Here is a 19,360-nt window from a genome sequence, read left to right as displayed (position 1 = left end):
GAAAAGGAAATGGAAAACCACTGCCGTATTATTGTCAAGAAAACCCCAAATAAGGTCATGAAAACAACTGGAAATGAACAGCTCTCTACCCAACTTTGTGTGCTAGACACAGCAAAAGAAAAATTATGTCCCCTCTCCCCTTGAACAGTTTACTACTTTGAGTAGATGAGATTTGAACCCATAAAAGAAATATACCTGCTGGTTCCTGAGCTGTCTTCAGGCTCTCTGTCTTCCATTATACCTTGTGTACCACCGCTAGGTTCTACTTTGTGAAGAATAGTTTAAGCAAAGATTCCTTAGCTAAAAACCCAGCACTGATTCTCCAGTGTCTACTGAGTAAACTCCCTAGCCCAGCATGTCAGGATGTCCCTGATCTGTATCCCAACCTCCTATTTTGGCCTTTATTGACTCAAATCTACAGGGTTGACAATAGACCTAGCCCATGGGCAAAAGCATGACATTCATGTGCTGAGAGCCTGAGTCAGACTAAGAAGAGTTATCTGTTCTCATTTCCTAAATACTCTAGGGCTTGAGGCTTGGGTCAGGGGAAAGAGAATGTGTTTAAAGGGCAGTTGTGGGGGGTAACTGGAAAAAGAGGGTCAGGGCAGTTGGTATTGTATTAGAGAGAGAGGCAGCATAGAAAGCACTTCCTAGCCTATATGCATCCATGTTGTTTGTGCTAAAACTTTTCAACTTGATGTACTTGAATTTTTTTTTGTTCTGTCTTTTATGATCTTCTCTCTTTTTTTTTGGTCAAGAATTCTCCTATAAGAGAGTTCTAAGCCAAGACAAGTGAGAGTGCATTAACGTGGGACCATAGATTTTTGAGCTCGAAGAGCCCTGAGAGGCTATTTAGTACAGCCTTCTTGTTTTAACCCCGTTTACCTTAGTAAACTTGCTTAGGGTCATTTGCCCAGCTAGTAAGATTCTGAATCAGAATATGAACCCAGATCGTTTGGACTTCCAGGTCCTTCACTATACAAACAAACTTCCTCCCAGCATAAGTGTACTGTTTGTAACAAGAATCCATTGGATTCTGCCTTGCCCTTCCCAGGTCCGACCTGTAAACTCCCGTGGCTTTATATGGCCTCTTAGAATCTATTTCCTTTAAAACTCACGTCAAACACCTTCTGCACGAAGCCTTTCTAGAGCTGCCCACCTGTTGTTGCCCCCTCCCAATCATATTGCATTTATTTTGCCTATAATCATAGCACTCTGAATAGAATGTAAGCTCTATGAAAGCAAGGACTTTTTCATTTTCATCTTTGCTTTTCCTGAACCTTATGTAGTGCATGACACAGAGTATGCGTTTAATACATTTATTGATCGATTAATTGTTCTGTCACTGCTTACTGTGTACTAGGAACTATGCTAAGTGCTGGGAATACAAATATAAACAGACAGTCCTTACCCTCAAAGAGCTTATGTTCTTTTTTTTTTTTTTTTTTGGTGAGACAATTGGGGTTAAGTGACTTGCCCGGGGTCACACAGCTAGTAAGTGTCAAGTGTCTGAGGCCAGATTTGAACTCAGGTCCTCCTGTCTCTAGGGCCTGCGCTCTATTCACTGCACCACCTAGCTGCCCAAGGAGCTTATGTTGTAATTGGGGAAGACAACACACAAAAAGAATCTTGAAAGCATTGATAGGGGAAGGGAAAGGGAAGGTGAAAAGATGAAAGTACCTGGCATGGAGGGCATGGCAGAAGAGTGGAGTCAGGATGGTAGGCTGGAGGGGAATGAAAACCTTTGTGGCCTGTACCTCCTTCTTAAAATAGAGGTTCTGAGAGGAACCATCCAATCAGAGGGAGAGGCTGTCATTGTAATTAAAGTCTGGGAGGGCATGTAGGGAAAATCTAGAAGAGCTGGCCCTGGCCTTCTCAGCTTGGTTGGTTAGGCAGGCCATGGTACCACCTCTCTCTGGAATACCATGTTCATTTTGTATTCTAGGATCAAAATTGACAATCTGGAACGTGATCAACATGGTGAAGGGACTCAAGGCACTTAATGTTATATGAAGATTGGGTGAAGGAACCTGGGCTAATTTGCTTAGAATAGAGAAGATTTGGGGAGGATCATGATAGTTGTCAAATATTTTTAAATGTTAAAATGTAGAAGAAAAGATAGATGTATGGCTTGTGGTTAGAGGGCAGAACTAGGACCGCTGGTTAGAAATTACATGAAAGTAGATTTTGACTTGATATAAAGAAAAACTTTTCCATAGTTTGATCTATTAAAAGATAAAATGAGCTGGAGTATAAGACAGTGAGTTTCTCGCCTGTGTACGTCTTCAGGCATATTGACAAAGTGGACTTATAGGGTTCCTCCTAACTCATGATTCTGTGTTTTTCATTTTTTTTCAAAGCAAGGGGAAGAACAAGGTAAAAAGTGCAGCCACACTGACTTAGAGAACATTAATAAAAATTTGGCTGAAAATGCACAGAAGCGAATAAGCAAAGAGGAAAAAGGTAAGCTATTAAAGTTCTAATGCTCTAATTCTATAATTACTATCATCATTCTTCTTGGGAAAGGGAAGGGGAAAATAGAGAGGAAATGTCCACAGATATTTTGCCAGGACAACCAGAAAACAGACTTTCTAATAGTGTATCTTAGTGGTTTTTAATAGATTTACTTATATGTGTGTATATATTTATATATTCATTTTTGTATGTTATATTTTACATACTATATTTTAATATTCATAGTATAAAGAAATAGTAAATATGTTTATATAAAATGTTTATATAAATATAATATTTATATGTAAATATATTATATATTTGTTATATTTGTATATGTACATACACACATATATATGTATATGTGTATTTCTAATTCATGTTTTAGAAGAGTGTTTCCAAGTTAAAACCAATAAATCTGAACTAGAGGTCTTTTGATTTGATTCCATGTAACCTGGAACAAACAATATAATCTTTTCTATATTTGTTTCAAATATAAAAATAACCATACTTTCATATAATTTCAGAGTAATGAGAATTTTCCAAAATGCTTAACATCTTCTGATACAGTTTTTTCTTATTATTTACTATTTATTAACTGCCCACATTTGGTTAAGAGCAACATAGAACAGTTAAGCTTTCTTTGAGTTTAACTTCTGAGGTTACATAAAGTTAATCAAATTGTATTGGTACATATGTATACCGTAAAAATATATCAAACACTTTAACAAGTACCTTATTTTTTATTTTCTTTAACCTTGAGAGGACAAAAACTCTTGCGCCATTCCTTATTTGAGGAAGTCATGATGATATCACAGCATTTTTATTGTGCTATATTAGTTAACTAAATGTATAAACAGAATATTAATATTCCCCCTTTTATCCTATAAATAAGAAAATAAATCAGATGATCTGAGAAAAGGTAGCTCGCCAAGCCCTCAGAGGCGACAGTGGGAGAAGAACAAATCTAATACAGCTGTGAATGCCTTGGAAAATGCATCCATACTTTCCTCCAGTTTAATGTCAGAGGAGGATAGAGGTATGTAAAGATAAGATGTAATTAATTTCATTATGTAGAACTCTCCTTTTTATTTTTAAAAAATTGCATGCAACATATTTGCATGTTAGTCATGTTTAGAAAGAAAACACAGACCAAAACAAACACCAAGAAAATAAAAAAATGTAACCTGCATTCAGACTCCATCAGTTCTTTTCATCATGAGTCCTTTGGGATTGTCTTGGACCAATGTATTGCTGAGAATAGCTAAGTCATTCACAATTGATCATCATACAGTATTGCTGTTACTGTATACAATGTTCTCCTGGTTCTGCTTACTTCACTTTGCATCAGTTTATGTAAGTGTTTCCAGGTTTTTCTAAAAGCATTCTGCTCCTGTTTCCTACAGCACAATAGGATTCCATCACAATCATGTACCACAGTTTGTTCAGCTATTTCCCAATTGATAAATATGCCCTCAATTTCTAGTTCCTTGCCATCAGAAAAAGAGCTGTTATAAATATTTTTGTACATATAGATCCTTTTTCTTTCTTTGTTAAAAATCTCTTTGGGGGGGACAGCTAGGTGGCACAGTGGATAGAGCACTGGCCCTGGATTCAGGAGGACCTGAGTTCAAATCCGACCTCAGACACTTAACACTAGCTGTGTGACCCTGGGCAAATCACTTAACCCCAATTGCCTCACCAAAAAAAAAAAAATCTCTTTGGGAATACAGACTTAGTAGTGCTATTTCTGGGTCAAAGGGTATGCACAGTTTTATAGCCTTTTTGGGGATAGTTCCAAATTGCTCTCCAGAGTGGTTGGATCAGTTCACAAGTCCACCAGCAGTGCATTAGTGTACCTATTTTCACTCATTCCTTCCAACATTTGTCAATTTCCTTTTCTGTCATATTAGCCAATCTGATAGGTGGGAAGTGGTACCTCAGAGTTGTTTTAACTTGCATTTCTCTAATTGATAGTGATTTAGAACATTTTTTCATATGACTATTGATAACTTTAATTTCTTCTGAAAACTTCCTGTTCACATCCTTTGACCATTTATCAGTTGGGGAATGACTTGTATTTTTATTAATTTATTTCACTTCCCTATGTATTTGAGAAATGAGGCTTTTATCAGAGAAACTTGCTGTAAAATCCACCCTCCCCCAGTTTTCTATTTTCTTCTAATCTTGGATGCATTGGTTTTATTCATACAAAAACTTTTCAATTTAATGTAATCAAAATTAACCATTTTTATGTAGAACTTTCTAAGAATTCTTTGGTAACCTTTTCTGATGTCAATGTGTGGATGATATTTAACAGCAGTTCAATTTAAGTAAGACTCATAAAGATGGAATAAGTTTTTAAAAGTGAAGCAAATAAACAGTGCCTTTTTTGGTTTTGAGATATGATTTGAAAGATGCATTTTATGCTGCATGTCAGGCAGTTGTTTTAATGCATACTAATCCTTTGCTCATTCCCTAACTAGGTGGTTCTGTAATAAAGTACAGTGAAAATAATACCAGGAAGCAGTGGCTCAAAGAATCTCCTGAAACTCTGTTGAATCTACTTAAGAATGCTGACCTCAGCTTGGCATTTCAGACATATACGATATATAAATCAGGTAACAAATGACTATTTTTCATATGCTCACATAAATTCTTAGAAACGAAATTTGTTAGAATATTTTTCAATATTTTAAAGTATTCAGGGACTATTTTCCTATTCCAGTTAAAAATGCAGTAAGAGGGGGCAGCTAGGTAGTACAGTGGATAAAGCACTGGCCCTGGATTCAGGAGGACCTGAGTTCAAATCTGACCTCAGACACTTGACACTTACTAGCTGTGTGACCCTGGGCAAGTCACTTAACCCTTGTTGCCCCACAAAAAAAGGCAATAAGAAATTATAGAATTTTCAGGAAAATTTATTAGAGATTTATGTTTATTTTATTAAATTCTTTGCTTATTTGATTAAATGGATCATAAAATTGCTAACCTTTTAAGAGGGATATGTATTAATCCTTATTTTAACCAATAAAAATTTGGTTGCTTTAGGATTGATATTTTACAGATCAGAACAAACTGTGGTAATCTCCAAGGGACAGTCCAATTTATTTTATTTTCCTGGAATTTTGTTTTATTGAATACTGTTTGAAATGGCAAGCCAAAAATAGAAATTTGAAAAAATTTTTAAAATTAGGTTGTGTGTTGGGGAAGCTAGGTGGCACAGTGGATGAAGCACTGGCCCCAGACTCAGGAGGACCTGAGTTCAAATCCAGCCTCAGACACTTGACTCTTACTAGCTGTGTGACCCTGGGCAAGTCACTTAACCTTCATTGCCCCGCAAAACAAACAAGCAAAAAATATGTGTGTGTGTGTGTGTGTGTGTGTGTGTGTGTGTGTGTGTGTGTGTGTGTGTGTTGGTTGGCTGGCTGGCTGTTATAATAATAAGAAGAGCCTTGCTATAATGCTTTTGTTCTTTTAGCTCTGTGCCAAATATGATGTAATTGAAAAAGTCAGGTCAAATTAAGAAATGTTTTACTAGGGGCAGCTAGGTGGCGCAGTGGATAAAGCACCGGCCCTGGATTCAGAAGGGCCTGAGTTCAAATCCGGCCTCAGACATTTGACACTTACTAGCTGTGTGACCCTGGGCAAGTCACTTAACCCCAATTGCCTCACCAAAAAAAAAAAGAAGTGTTTTATTGGGTGTTGGGCACTGAGAATACAAAGGAAGGCAGAAACAGCCAGTTCCTGTTCTCAGAGAGCTCACGGTCCAAAGGAAGACACAGCATGCAATTATCTATGTACAAACATATGTATACAATCAATTGGAGATAAAGGAAGGACCTGGGAAGGCAGGAAGTGAGAGTGAGGAGGGAGAGGTGGCATCAGTGAACATGTCTGCAATGAGAAATTAAGTCTCATGTGTAAGGAATGGCAAGGAGACCAGTGTGGCTGCATTACAGACACCACTGAGGAGAGTAAGGCATAAGAAGACTGGGAAGGTAATAAGAGGCTAGCTTATGAAGGGCTTTAAAAGCCACACGGAGGACTTTAGATTTGATCCTGGATGTAATAGGAAGCCCCTGAAGTTATTTAAATGGGGGAGGGGGTCAACACAGTCAGACCTGAGATCTATTTGACAGCCGAGGGAAGATGAACTGGAATGGGGAGACCTGAGGCAGAGAGACGAACCAGTAGACTGTTTTTGTAAATTTTTTTTTTTTTTGGCGGGGCAATGGGGGTTAAGTGACTTGCCCAGGGTCATACAACTAGTAAGTGTTAAGTGTCTAAGGCTGGATTTGAATTCAGGTCCTCCTGACTCCAGGGCCGGTGCTTTATCCACTGCGCCACCTAGCTGCCCCCAGTAGACTGTTTCAGTTGTCCAGGTGTGAGATGATGAGGGCCCGCACTAGGATGGTGACAGTATCGGAGGAGAGACGGGACTTAGGCAAGAGATTTATAAGGGTAATTTTTTTTTTAAAGTGAGGCAATTGGGGTTAAGTGACTTACCCAGGGTCACACAGCTAGTAAGTGTTAAGTGTCTGAGGCTGGATTTGAACTCAGGTCCTCCTGACTCCAGGGCCAGTGCTCTATCCACTGCGCCACCTAGCTGCCCCTATAAGGGTAATTTTGATAGAATAGATTGGATATGAGGGATCAAAGAGAGTGAGGAGTCAGTGATGACCCCTAGGTTATAAGCATGGGTGACTGGGAGCGGGGTGGTACACTTGATAGTAATAGGGAAGTTATGAAGAGGGGAGGATTTGGGGGGAAAGATAATGAGTTCAGTTTTGGACAGGTTGAGTTTAGGATGCCTATAGGACGTCTAATTCAAGATATCCAGCAAGTTGTTGGAGATTTGGGAGAGGTTAGCAGAGAAGATAGGGCTGGGAAGTAGATTTGAGGATCATCATTGTAGAGGTGATAATTGAATCCTTGGGAGCTGATAAGATCATCAAGTGAAGTAGTTTAGAGGGAGAAGAATCCTGTGGGACACCCACAGTTGATGGCATGACCTGGATGACAATCCAGCAAAGGAGACTAAGAAGCAATCAGGTCAGATAGGTAGAAGAACCATGAAAGACTGCTGTCTCAAAAGTCTAGAGAGAAGATAACCTCAAGGAGAAAAGAGTGATCAACTGTGTCAGAGGCTACAGAGAGGTCTAGAAGGATGAGGATTGATAAAATGCCTTTAGATTGGGCAATTAAGAGATCTTCAAGGGGCAGGTAGGTGGCACAATGAATAGAGCAGCAGGCATGGAATCACATCCAGCCTCAGACACTTAATAGCTGTGTGACCCTGAGCAAATGACCTAACATTATGACTGTAAAATGAGCTAGAGAAGGAAATGGTAAACTACTTCAGTATCTTTGCCAAGAAAACCCCAAATGGGATCATGAGAAATTGAACATGACTGAAATGAATGAACAAGAAGAAGTAAATTTGAAGAGAGCAGTTTCAGTTCTCATCATTCAAGTGATGAGGTTGGAAGCCAGTCTACATGAGGTTAGAAGAGAATGAGAGGAAAGAATGTGAAGACACCATTTGTAAATGGCTTTCTTAATGTGTTTAGCCACAAAATGGAGGAGAGACATAGGATGATAGTTAAAGAGGATGAATGGATCAATTGACAGTTTTTTTTAAGGATTGGGAGACTGGGGCAGCTAGGTGGCGCAGTGGATAAAGCACTGGCCCTGGATTCAGGAGGATCTGAGTTCAAATCTGGCCTCAGACACTTGATACTTGCTAGCTGTGTGACCCTGGGCAAGTTACTTAACCCTGATTGCCCCACCAAAAAAAAAAAAGGATGGGGGAGACATAGGTATTTTTCACATCCTTGCTTTTTTTTTTTTAGTGAGGCAATTGGGGTTAAGTGACTTGCCCAGGGTCACACAGCTAGTAAGTGTCAAGTGTCTGAGACTGGATTTGAACTCAGGTCTTTCTGAATCCAGGGCAGGTGCTCTATCCACTGTACCTAGCTGCCCTGACATAAGTATTTTTGAAGGCAATAGGGGAACAGTCAGTAGACAGGGGTAGATAAGAGATAAATGAGAGAGTGGGAATGATAGAGACGAGTTATTGGAGAAGACAGGGTGGAGCGGTATCACTTGTACGCGTGGAGAAATTTACCTTGGCAAAAAGAAGGGCTATCTCTTGATATGAGTCAGGGGTGAAGGAGGAAATAGTAGCACCTGAATAATGTGAGAGAAGGAAGAGGGGTGAAGAGGGAGCTCTCAGCGAATAGCCTGTTTTTCCAGCAAAATATGAGGCAGGGTTCTCAGCTGAAAGAGTCACGGGGAGAGGGAGCCGTTAGAAGTTTGGGGAGAGATGAAATGGTTTGGAAGATCCAGGATTGCCTTGCTGCAGTGAGGACCCAGTTGAGATTATGTAACATAAATTTGTTGTGGACCAGTGAGCAGTTTCAGGATTTTCTCTAGCTTCATTCATCAGCATGTGAGGAGGAGGGAAGTAATCCAAGGCTGAGATCTGGAAGGACAAAATCTTCATTAGGCTAAGGAGACTAGGATAGCATAGAGTTGAACTGATTCACTCTTGGATCAGTGTGGGGAATGGAAGAGCATGCACATAGTACAAGGGAGGTGACCTGGAAAAGAGAACTGAGGGGTTGAAGGGTTGGCAGTCATGGTGTGGATAAAGACGCATAGAGTTTAAAATCTTAAAGGAGAGAGATGATGGAATAACAGCCTATTGTGGTTAGATAAAGGAATTTCAGCCCTTGATAAGGAGTCAGATATGAGTTGGAGCCTCAGCTTATCTATATGATGGTGAACAAGTCACTTAGCTTGTTCCCTCAACTGTAAGGAAAGATTGGGGGTATTGGACTAAATGATCTTTGAAGCCCCAGTTCTAAAATTCTATAAATTGTTGATTCTATAGGTGAGATGATATTGAGGGGAAGGCGGTTTTTCCTCCTAGTATTTCCAGTAACTAAACCTCCTTGGACAGGGTCCAAGGTAGGTTGTTATTATATCTAGTTCCATGCTAGAGTGGGTAATGACACAGCAGTTCTTTGTTGTATTATTTGTAATAGGATTTGCCTTTTATCAGGCTGGATTTTTGTTATGCAGTAGTTATAAATCTTGAACAAGCAGTTAAGAGCCTGCATTTTTGTTCCTTGTCCCATACTTATACTTTATAATTTAAGGAAATGGATTGAATAGTGTTCTACTTCATCAATTTCATCTTTTCAACAAAGATCCCAGTGCTAATTTAAAAAAAAATTCTTAGTTGAAAGAACTTAGTACCTAACCCTGATTGCCTCCAAAAAGAAATCTAAAACAGTTTTGGCAGCTAGGTGGTGCAGTGGATAAAGCACTGGACCTGAGTTCAAATCCAGCCTCAGACACTTGACACTTACTAGCTGTCAAGCTAGTAAGTAACTTGACAGTTACTAGCAAATCACTTAGCCCTCATTGCCCCCCCCAAAAGGGGGAATGCAGTAAAATTCAACTGTGCCCTGAACACCCCAATTTTGAAGGGAAAAAAAAGAAAGCACTTAGTAAGCCCAAATGATCATTGTAAGTTATGCATGACACACAAGCATTTATGCAATCATTTTCTCATTTTGATACTTGTATAAGCAGAGCTTTGAAAGTGTTAAGGGCTAAAATTCTAGTTAAACTGTCTAAAATAGCTAATGAGTGGTCGCCAATAAATTATAAGCTTTAGCAAGTTAGACTTTTAAGCATTTATTAAGGAGAATAAGAATTTGGTAAAGAGAGAGAAAGGCCTAGACTCTTGTCTATGTCTGAGATGATTTCTACAGTGACCTTCTAGCTGGTCTGCTAAAGCCCTAAAAAGGCAATTTCCGTCTCCTGATACTTTAGGAAGCATTTAACTGATCAGTGGGATTATCAAATGGGAACTGCCTATTTCCTCTGAACTCTCTTTGCTCTCTAACAGTTGCTATCGTTAGGGTTTTTAGCTCTTTAGCGTCTACCTCAGGTCTATCTGAAATCTCTTTACCTATGAATGGTGCAGGCTTTACATGAGAGCAATGAATCCATGAGTCTTTTTCACCAATTTTAATGGCAGTAGGAGTTGTCAATAATACCTGAAAAGGTCCTTCCCAGGCAGGTTGGGTTCCACTGGTTCTCTGAAAATTCTTTACATATATTTTATCTCCTGGGTTGAGGTTGTGCAATGAAAAGTCTAATGGGCCTGCCTGGACCACAGCTCCTGCCTCATGGAGTTCACGTAGCCTGGTCTGTAATTCCTGTATATAGGAGGCAACAGAAGTATCACCTCCCACCAGTGATGTATAAACTGGGGAAAGAGTTTTAGCTTGGATAGGAGGGTGACCAAAAAGCATTTCATAAGGAGATATATGAAGTTCTCCTCTTGGTCTACTTCGTAGATAGAATAATGCCAATGGTAGAACATCAGGCCATTTCAAATGGGTTTCAGTACATAATTTGCCAATCATACTCTTAAGCTCTTTATTCATACGTTCAACTTGGCCTGAACTTTGTGGATGGTAGGGCGTGTGGAATTTTGGAGTCACTCCCAAGAAAGAGTAGATTTGGGATAAAATCGAATCAGTGAAATGTGTGCCTTTGTCAGAATCGATGCGGGCTGGTGGGCCAAAACGAGGTACTATCTCTTTAAGAAGAATTTTGGCAACAAAGGCAGCTGTGGCTCGGGGGCTGGGAAATGCCTCCACCCACCGAGAGAGCTGATCAACTATAACAAGGCAAAATTTATAATGTCCTGCTTTTGGCATCGTAATATAATCAATTTGTAAGTGCTCAAAAGGTGTATATGCTAGGGGACGCCCTCCATAAGCTTTGGCTTTAAAAGCATACTGATTATAAGATTGACATGTGGAGCAGCCCGAGCAGATTCGAGATGCTGTGTTATTCACACCTGGTGCTATCCAGGTTCTCTTAATAGAGTCTACAATGCCTTGTGTACCAAAATGGCCTTTTCTGTGAACAGAGAGGCATACCTGGTGGTAGAATTTCCGGGGAAGAAATGGCTTACCTTCCGGAGACACCCAGACGCCGCTGATCTGTTTTGCCTTAAATTTCTTTTTCCACTTTTCTACTTCAGAATCGTCATAGGTTAGGTTGGAAGGAATATCCTCAGAAGGTGAAAGGTTAAATATATGTTCAGGAGCTTCTAATGCAGCAAGCTTGGCTGCAGAATCAGCTCGTGCATTTCCCTTTGAAACAGGATCACTATTCCCTGTGTGGGCAGGGCAATAATGTACAATGGCTAGGGAAAAAGGCAGTGAGCGAGACTGAGCGCCAGTCTCTTCCTTCCTCCTCCCACTAGCCCGCATCACTTCCTGACGCCAAAGAAAAGACTCCTGGTCTTGCCCTCAAAGACCTTCGCTTCATGGGCGGAACTCTTCTACAGTAAGTCTCCAGCAGGTGGCGTCATTCCAATCGTTACAAAAGGAAACATTGGCTACTTGGAAACTGTCATGGAAACCCAACTGAGTCATTTGTATTTGGGGTGGGGGGGAAATAACATTCCTTAGCCAACCATTAAGTGTTTACTTAAGTACCTACCATGTGTCTAGCACTGTATGTGAGGAATAGAAGTCAAGGACATGATTTTTGTCCTCAAGAATCTTATGGTCTAGTTGGGAATATGTGATATATTGCTATCTCTGTGTATATACACACATACAGATATACATATACACATACACACGTGTATATGCACATACATACACACATATGCATGTGCACGTGTGTATACATGTGTTGCGTGTGTGCACACACATATATACACATGTGTGTGCATGAGACAATTAACCATTCTTTTAAAAGTTTGTATTCTTTTCATTTTTGAAGGCTCAGAGAATTTCCTGAAAGGACCTCTTTCTGATGAAGCAGAAACATCAGATTGTGTAGATGGAGATAATGATATCCCCTTGGACCCTGAGAGACTTGAACCTAGACTAGATGAAGAGGACACGTATGTTCAAATTAATCTAGAAAATTTTAGTTAGCATGTGCTTGCTTTAACAGAATTATTACCTAAGAATTTCATGTTGAATACGAGGATTTTATATTGTTTTTTACCCTGGTTAAATACAGGCATGATATTTTTTTTCTGTAGAAATAAAATAATGCTGAGATACAATATTTCATTCCATTGTTAATTTGGATATATATATATCCAATTTTCCAAATATTGTACTCCTCATATTCTTTTTAAATTTTAGATATTTCAGAATTTTTTAAAAATTATAGTAGAAATAGTAAAAGGAATTACAGTAGAGCTTTCTTATCACCCCTTCCTCCTCAGGACCCATTTAATGGTCAGGAGAGGGGAGAATAAAGGGTGGGAAAGGGGAGAATAAAGCTTTTCTTTAATGGTTGTATTAAGCCAACAAATATTCGAGTGCCTGTGATGAAGACTTCATATTTTCATTTCTCATATGTAGGGATTTCGAAGAAGAAGATGATGACCCAGATTGGGTGTCTGAACTGAAGAAGAGAGCTGAATTACAGTGTGTGGCTCATGAATAATTCCAAGAGAAATGTTTCTTAAGCACATTCAGAAGAATTGTTAAATTAAGTAATCAACACTGTGTAAGTTTACTTTGGCAACAGAATAGATAAAAGCTGTGAATATTTCAAGATGACGTTTTGATGAATATCACCAGAAAATACATCTAGAACCCCTGTGGGTTTTTGAACTGGATGTTAGTTCTGTATTAATCCTCTAATTGGAACAGTGTCATGTAAATTGTTTTCTTTACAGGTCAGAAAGGAAAGTGGTGGCATCCTGGGAAAACATCTTAAGATTTCTTTTCTTAATAATATTCAGTGTACTTTTAATCCTGAAATACTTTGATGGTTGTTGCTGCTTATTAGTAACAAGATTTTGACATATTGTGTGTTTATACTCCATAATATTTTTATGAGAGCGTGATAGGATGTGTTTTTAGTGGTTCATTTATTCTTAAATCGTAAGATCTTTTTCCACTAGTTGACAAAGGAGCCAGCAGGGATGGAACAGAAATAGGAAGATGAGAGTGGGCTGAGTTTCTAGATCATATCAGAGGTCAGGTATGAGTGTTAAGAATAGAGAATTAGTATCACCAATGACGTAGAATAGGGAAGGACAAATCCTTGAGAGGAAAATCAAGCTCTGTTAGTGTCAGTTCTTTAGAGATGAAACATTCTACACATGGACAATTCTTGGACTGCAGTATCCTTTGGTAGAACGTAAGCTATTTGAAGGCAGGAATTAGTCATCTTTGTTTCTATTATCTGCAATTCCCAGCATATTTGTTTTGAATTGCTCACATGGCCTTTCCCTCTGGGGCCTCCAGGGGGTTTGATATGGGGAAATTAATTGATAATGAACAACTGAGGAAGGAATAAGTGACAAAAGTAGAGAGGTTATCAGTGGAATAATTATAGTTCTAATTAATATGATGTAATTTTAAAAATAACTTTATAAAATTTTTGAGGTCTCAATAGAAACACAGAATTTTAGATCTTGGGAATGACCAAGGAGATCTACTCTAGACCTTTTATCTTATAGATCAAGAAACTGTGGCTCAGCCTGGTTGTGACTTGGCCGAGATTATCCAGGGGTAGAGCTAGAATGATAATGTCACCAAGTCAGTCAGTCAGCAAATATTTATTAAGAGTGCTTTGTACAGGCATTGATCTAGGTGCTGGGCATACAAAGAAAAGCAAAAACCATCCCTGCCCGCAAGGAATTCACATGCTCATGGGGAAGACAATGTGAAGAAATAGGTACATATAAGTGTTCTTTCCACTGAAAAAGGCTGTTTCCATCCAGTACTCTCACGATTCTTTTAGAAGGACAAATCATTATGCTACAGTTTTATGTGTAATGGGTGCTGCAAAAGGAATTGCTCCATGAATACATGGCATCAAGGACCCAGTAGGGATAGAACAGAAATAGGGGGATGAGAGTGGGTTTAAGTTCTTTTTTTTTTAGTGAGGCACTTGGGGTTAAGTGACTTGCCCAGGGTCACACAGCTAGTAAGTGTTAAGTGTCTGATGCCGGATTTGAACTCAGGTCCTCCTGAATCCAGGGCTGGTGTTCTATCCACTGCTCCACCTAGCTACCCCTTAAGTTCTTGATCAGATCAGAGGCTGGGTGTGAATGATTAGAAAGAATAGGACATGGGGGCAGCTAGGTGGCGCAGTGGATAAAGCACCGGCCCTGGATTCAGGAGGACCTGAGTTCAAAGCCGGCCTCAGACACTTGACACTTACTAGCTGTGTGACCCTGGGCAAGTCACTTAACCCTCATTGCCCTGCAAAAAAACAAAACAAAACAAAAATGAATAGGACAGAAGAAGGATGCTAGTAGCAATCGGTGCAAAGCAGCTGGTACTAAACTTGGACTTATAAGGGGGAACAAAGCAAGTCTGATCGGGATGGGGAATTGGTTAGGCAAAAACAGTGTTTAACCTGAGATTCAAGGAATTAGGGGAAATGTCCTGCTGAAATTGAAGTGGGTAGGAGATAATTAGGAATTATGGGTATATAATTAGTCTGTGACAGACTATGCAGCCTGTATATTTTTCGGGGGTGGCAGGGTCCTCCTGAATCCAGGGCCAGTGCTTCATTCAAGGCATCACCTAGCTGCCCTCTACTCTGAAATTTTTTAAAATAATAAACACTGTTTAAAAAGTAAACAAAATTTCAGAATAATCTCCTCATTTCATCTGTAACTAGGACCTTTTTCTCTGTTTTGTAATATTAAGGTATCTGATGTCAGGAGTCATACTTCCTTAGAGAAATTATAATTTTCATGATTTTTCTAAAAATATTTGGTCACCTTTTCATACTTTTTTCATAATAAAAGTTGCTATTTCTTGTATTAGAATAATTGTGGAGTCGTTTATTTTTATGTACATTTTATTATTTATTTCCAAAATATTTCAGTAAGATTAAAAAACAAAACAACTCTTGGGGGCATCTAGCTTCCCACTAAGATGGCTGACTGAACAGGAGGCAGACCACCCAATTTTCACATGCCTACTCTAGCAAAACCCTCAGGTTTGGACCAGACCAAGTAATGATGAAAAAACTATAGTAAGTCACACCAAAAGAGTCAGCCAGAAGCCTAAGGCCATAAGAAAGTGGATACCTTTAGCAGAGTGTGGGCTAGCATGAAGAGAGATACATCATATATAGCCTGTAAGATTCTCTGTCAGAAGGAAGCAAGAGTGGAGGGATCCCCTGAGGAAATAAGTGGGAAATAAGCACTTATTAAGCACCCACTATGTGCCAGGCACTCTGCTAAGAACTTTACAAATATCTCATTTGATCCTCAGGACAACTACTATTATTATCTCTATAGTTGAGGGACTGGGGCAGAGAGTAAGCGATTTCCCCAGGGTCACATCATGAGGGCTATTAAAAGGTTAAACTGTTTCCATTCCTACTTGGGAGGGGAGGGAGGAAGAGAAGTTGGAACACAAAGTTTTACAAAATTAATGTCTAAATTTGTTTTTACGTATATTTTGGAAAATAAAATTCTAAACAGAAAAAAAAATTGTCAACCAATCAGTTGATTCCCACCTGTAGGGAATACCCATTCTTCCAAGGATATATAAGCAGCAACAGGCCTCCATGAGGGGGTTTTTTATTTACTAGAGAAAGCCAAATGACCGTCCTTTTATTTATTATTCACTAGCCATAATTAATAAAATGATTAATTACCCAGAAACTGTCTCTCTCAAACATTTTATATGTCACAACTCAGGAAGTACATTTAAGATCATACAATACTTGGCAGCTTTTACTGAAAACCATGTGGCCAGGTCACACAAGGAAATCTGACATCCCAATGACCCATTACATAAGGGGAGGTGTGTGCGCATGCTCATCTTCCAGGCACACTAGCCCATCCTTGACAATCTTGGGGACTTTCTTATCGATAGTTTCCCAGGGAAGTGTATGTGTATACCTGGCCTCTCTCCTGCATGCCTTGCTTGACCCTCCCTATAAAAGGAGCAGCCTTAATATGGGCTAATACAGGGGATCAGGACTGATCCATTTGTTGTCCACCTGTCGTCACAGACCTCTACTACCCAAGTGTGAGTTGCTTATAATAAATCTTTATTATTTGCCGTACTGGCTCTCCAGCATCATTCTTCAGTATCTCTTTTATCTCAGCTTATGGAAGAACTTACTCCCCCAGCCCTTCCTGGGATCCAACAAGATCTTTGAATACAATATTCCAAAAGGCAATAAAGAGAGAGGTGCCACCAAGAATAACTTACCTTGTGGGGTGGCTAGGTGGCGCAGTGGATAAAGCACTGGCCCTGGATTCAGGAGTTCCTGAGATCAAATCCGGCCTCGGACACTTGACACTTACTAGCTGTGTGACCCTGGGCAAGTCACTTAACCCCCATTGCCCCACAAAAAAACCAAAAAAACAACAACAACAAAATGACTTACCTTGCAAAGTTGAGTATAATCCTAGAAGAAGAAAATGGATCTTGAAAGGAACAGAAGATGTTAGAGTTGAGCAGGAACTTTGAAATAGAAACTCAGTAGTCTAGGGGAACCTAGAAAGGTAAACCTATACAAGCAATTGAAAAGAGTAAACAGTCCATTAGTAGGAGAAGAAATAAATGTCTTTTCAGAACCTTAATGTCTTCAAGGGGTATGTATCAGAGTTAAGAAAAACATGTCCTGGAGCTGTATTGATTCCATTCTAAGAGTTTTAAGAGGGGAAAAATAAGGGTGGGTAAAAGGAATTTACTAGAGAAAGGAAGAATTTGCTCTTTCTCATAATTGAGGGGCATGAGAAGATATGCAGACATGGCGGGAAGGAGTGGAAACGTGACATCAGATGAATTTCACTTTTGACTGAACAAAAAAGGGTTAAACACAGAATTTAGTAATGAAATACATCACTCAGTTTAGCAGGGATAGGAAGGGGTGGGGTTAAGACTGACGATAATACTGGGGAGGGAATAAGTCATTCTGTCAGATGCTTTGTGAAAATATGTAAAATCTGGGGATGATAAATCATTCTACTGTTCTATTAGTCAATTAATTATGTGAGAAAAGGCACTAAAAAAAGTGAATTTGTCATGACTTGCCTTTGATAAAGTCAGACTGACTCTCTGATCACTGCTTCATTTTCAAGATCATCACTAATCCTCATTTATTACCTCCTAGAATTTTGCCAGAATTAGGAAATTAAACTCACTGGCCTCTAATTTGCACGCACCATTATCTTTCTTTGTGAATTGGGCTACTTTTTCCTTTTCCATTTCTGTGGGCACCTTTCCCATTCTCTATAGTCTTTCAAAGATCAGTCAGTGACTCAGCAATCATGATATCTGCCAGTTCTTTCAGGACTTCAGGATATGTTCATCATAGCTTGGTGATTTGAATCATCGCGTACAATGCTCCCTGTCAGTTCTAATTCTGAAATGTTTTTTCCTACCTGATTCTGCCTGGCCATGTAACTAGTGCAATGATTTCTATTACTCTCTCTCTCTCCTCTCCTGCTCTCGTAGTCTTCTCTCTCTCTCTCTCTCTCTCGTATCTCTCATCTCTCTCTCTCTACGAGGCATTGGGGTTTGAAGCCCCGACGACTACGTGTCAAGTGTCTGAGGGCCTAGATTTGAACTCAGGTCCTTCCTGATCCAGGGCGGTGCTCTAGGTCCGTCACTGGTGCCACCTAGCTGCCCCTGCAATGATCTCTTAACTATTCTCCTTGTTTCTTGTCTCCTAATCCATCCTACAAACTTCTGCCAAATCAACATTTCCAATGTAGAGATGTCATCACACTGACTCAAGAACCTTCAATAGTTCCCTGTTACCTACTAAAAAAAAAATCCAAATAAGGCATACTTTCAAGGACCTCCACTGTCTGGCTCCCAACTTTCCTTTCTAGTTTTGTCAGGAACTCTGCCCAAATTGGATTAATTATTTGCTCTACCCTAATCTCATCCTGCATTTCCCTACCTCCAAAACAAAGTCAAAATCATCTCTTCTCAACTTCTTCCTCCCTTCTCCACCCCAAGAACTGGCCTTGCTGTACCTTTGTTTATAACTCCTGGTTCACATTTTCTTTAATCCCCCTAGGTAAACATAGTCTTTACTGTCTCTGATTACTTTGTTTATAACTCTCCTATGTATTTTTATTCTGATTTGTATAATAGTTACTGTGCATCTTTTCTTCTTTCCCTTCCTAGATTATAGATTGAAGGGCCTGGAAGGAGTCCTATTTATCTTTATAAACCCTCTAGCATAGTACTTAGTATATAATAATCACTTCATAAATTTTATAGAATTGTTCAATTGAATTGTTTCCCATTTCCCACTACTGCCTCAAAAAAAAAAAAAGAAAAGAAATTGAGCCCTACAATTTATTCTATTAGCTAGCTAGCCACAATTTAACAACAAAATTGATTCCCATTCCACATTGTGTTACAACTAATGGTGATTGAAAAAACCATTAAATTCAAATACTCCAGCACCTCAGATAAAGGGGAGAGAGAGAGAAAGAGAGAGAGAGAGTTGTTTGTGGAAAATCGGGTTGATCATGGAGATATTCATAGTTATATTTATATACTTATATTTAGCCTTTATTTTAACACAGATTTTGATCATTTGAAGGAAATAAGATTTTAGAAGGGAAGTGGTAAATTCTCCTTGCCTTGCTTGGTTGAACCTAGCTAATGATGATGAAATTTAAAATGTGTTTTGGCTACCATATATTACCCATTCCATGCCCCTAGCTGGGAAGGTAAATGGAAGATGCCACAGCCTGTAAGAAAAATTAAAATTAAAAATAGCCCATAATCCAAAGTTGCCTTGTTTTTCTTCTGTAAGTGGTGAAAAATAGGTAAGAAGGTGCTAAAAAAATCACAATTTTTTTTGAGCTGTACAAGTATTGCTTTAATTCATATCT

At 39.2% G+C, this 19,360-nt stretch overlaps 1 protein-coding gene across 1 annotated transcript in view; it reads left to right on the top strand.

The window, feature by feature from the left end:
- Positions 1–15,272, top strand: part of NEK3 (NIMA related kinase 3) — a 37,154-nt gene extending 21,882 nt beyond the window's left edge. Inside the window, 5 exon segments of the mRNA XM_043998225.1 lie at positions 2,361–2,463; positions 3,350–3,493; positions 4,941–5,075; positions 12,280–12,403; positions 12,876–15,272. Coding sequence (XP_043854160.1) covers positions 2,361–2,463; positions 3,350–3,493; positions 4,941–5,075; positions 12,280–12,403; positions 12,876–12,960 — 591 coding nt within the window. The 3' untranslated portion in view covers positions 12,961–15,272.
- Positions 15,273–19,360: the final 4,088 nt, after the last annotated feature.

This window comes from Dromiciops gliroides, chromosome 3 (genome assembly GCF_019393635.1).
Source record: "Dromiciops gliroides isolate mDroGli1 chromosome 3, mDroGli1.pri, whole genome shotgun sequence".
NCBI classification, from domain to species: domain Eukaryota; kingdom Metazoa; phylum Chordata; class Mammalia; order Microbiotheria; family Microbiotheriidae; genus Dromiciops; species Dromiciops gliroides.
Note: the sequence above shows the minus strand (reverse complement) of the source record. Positions and strands in the feature narration are given on the sequence as shown.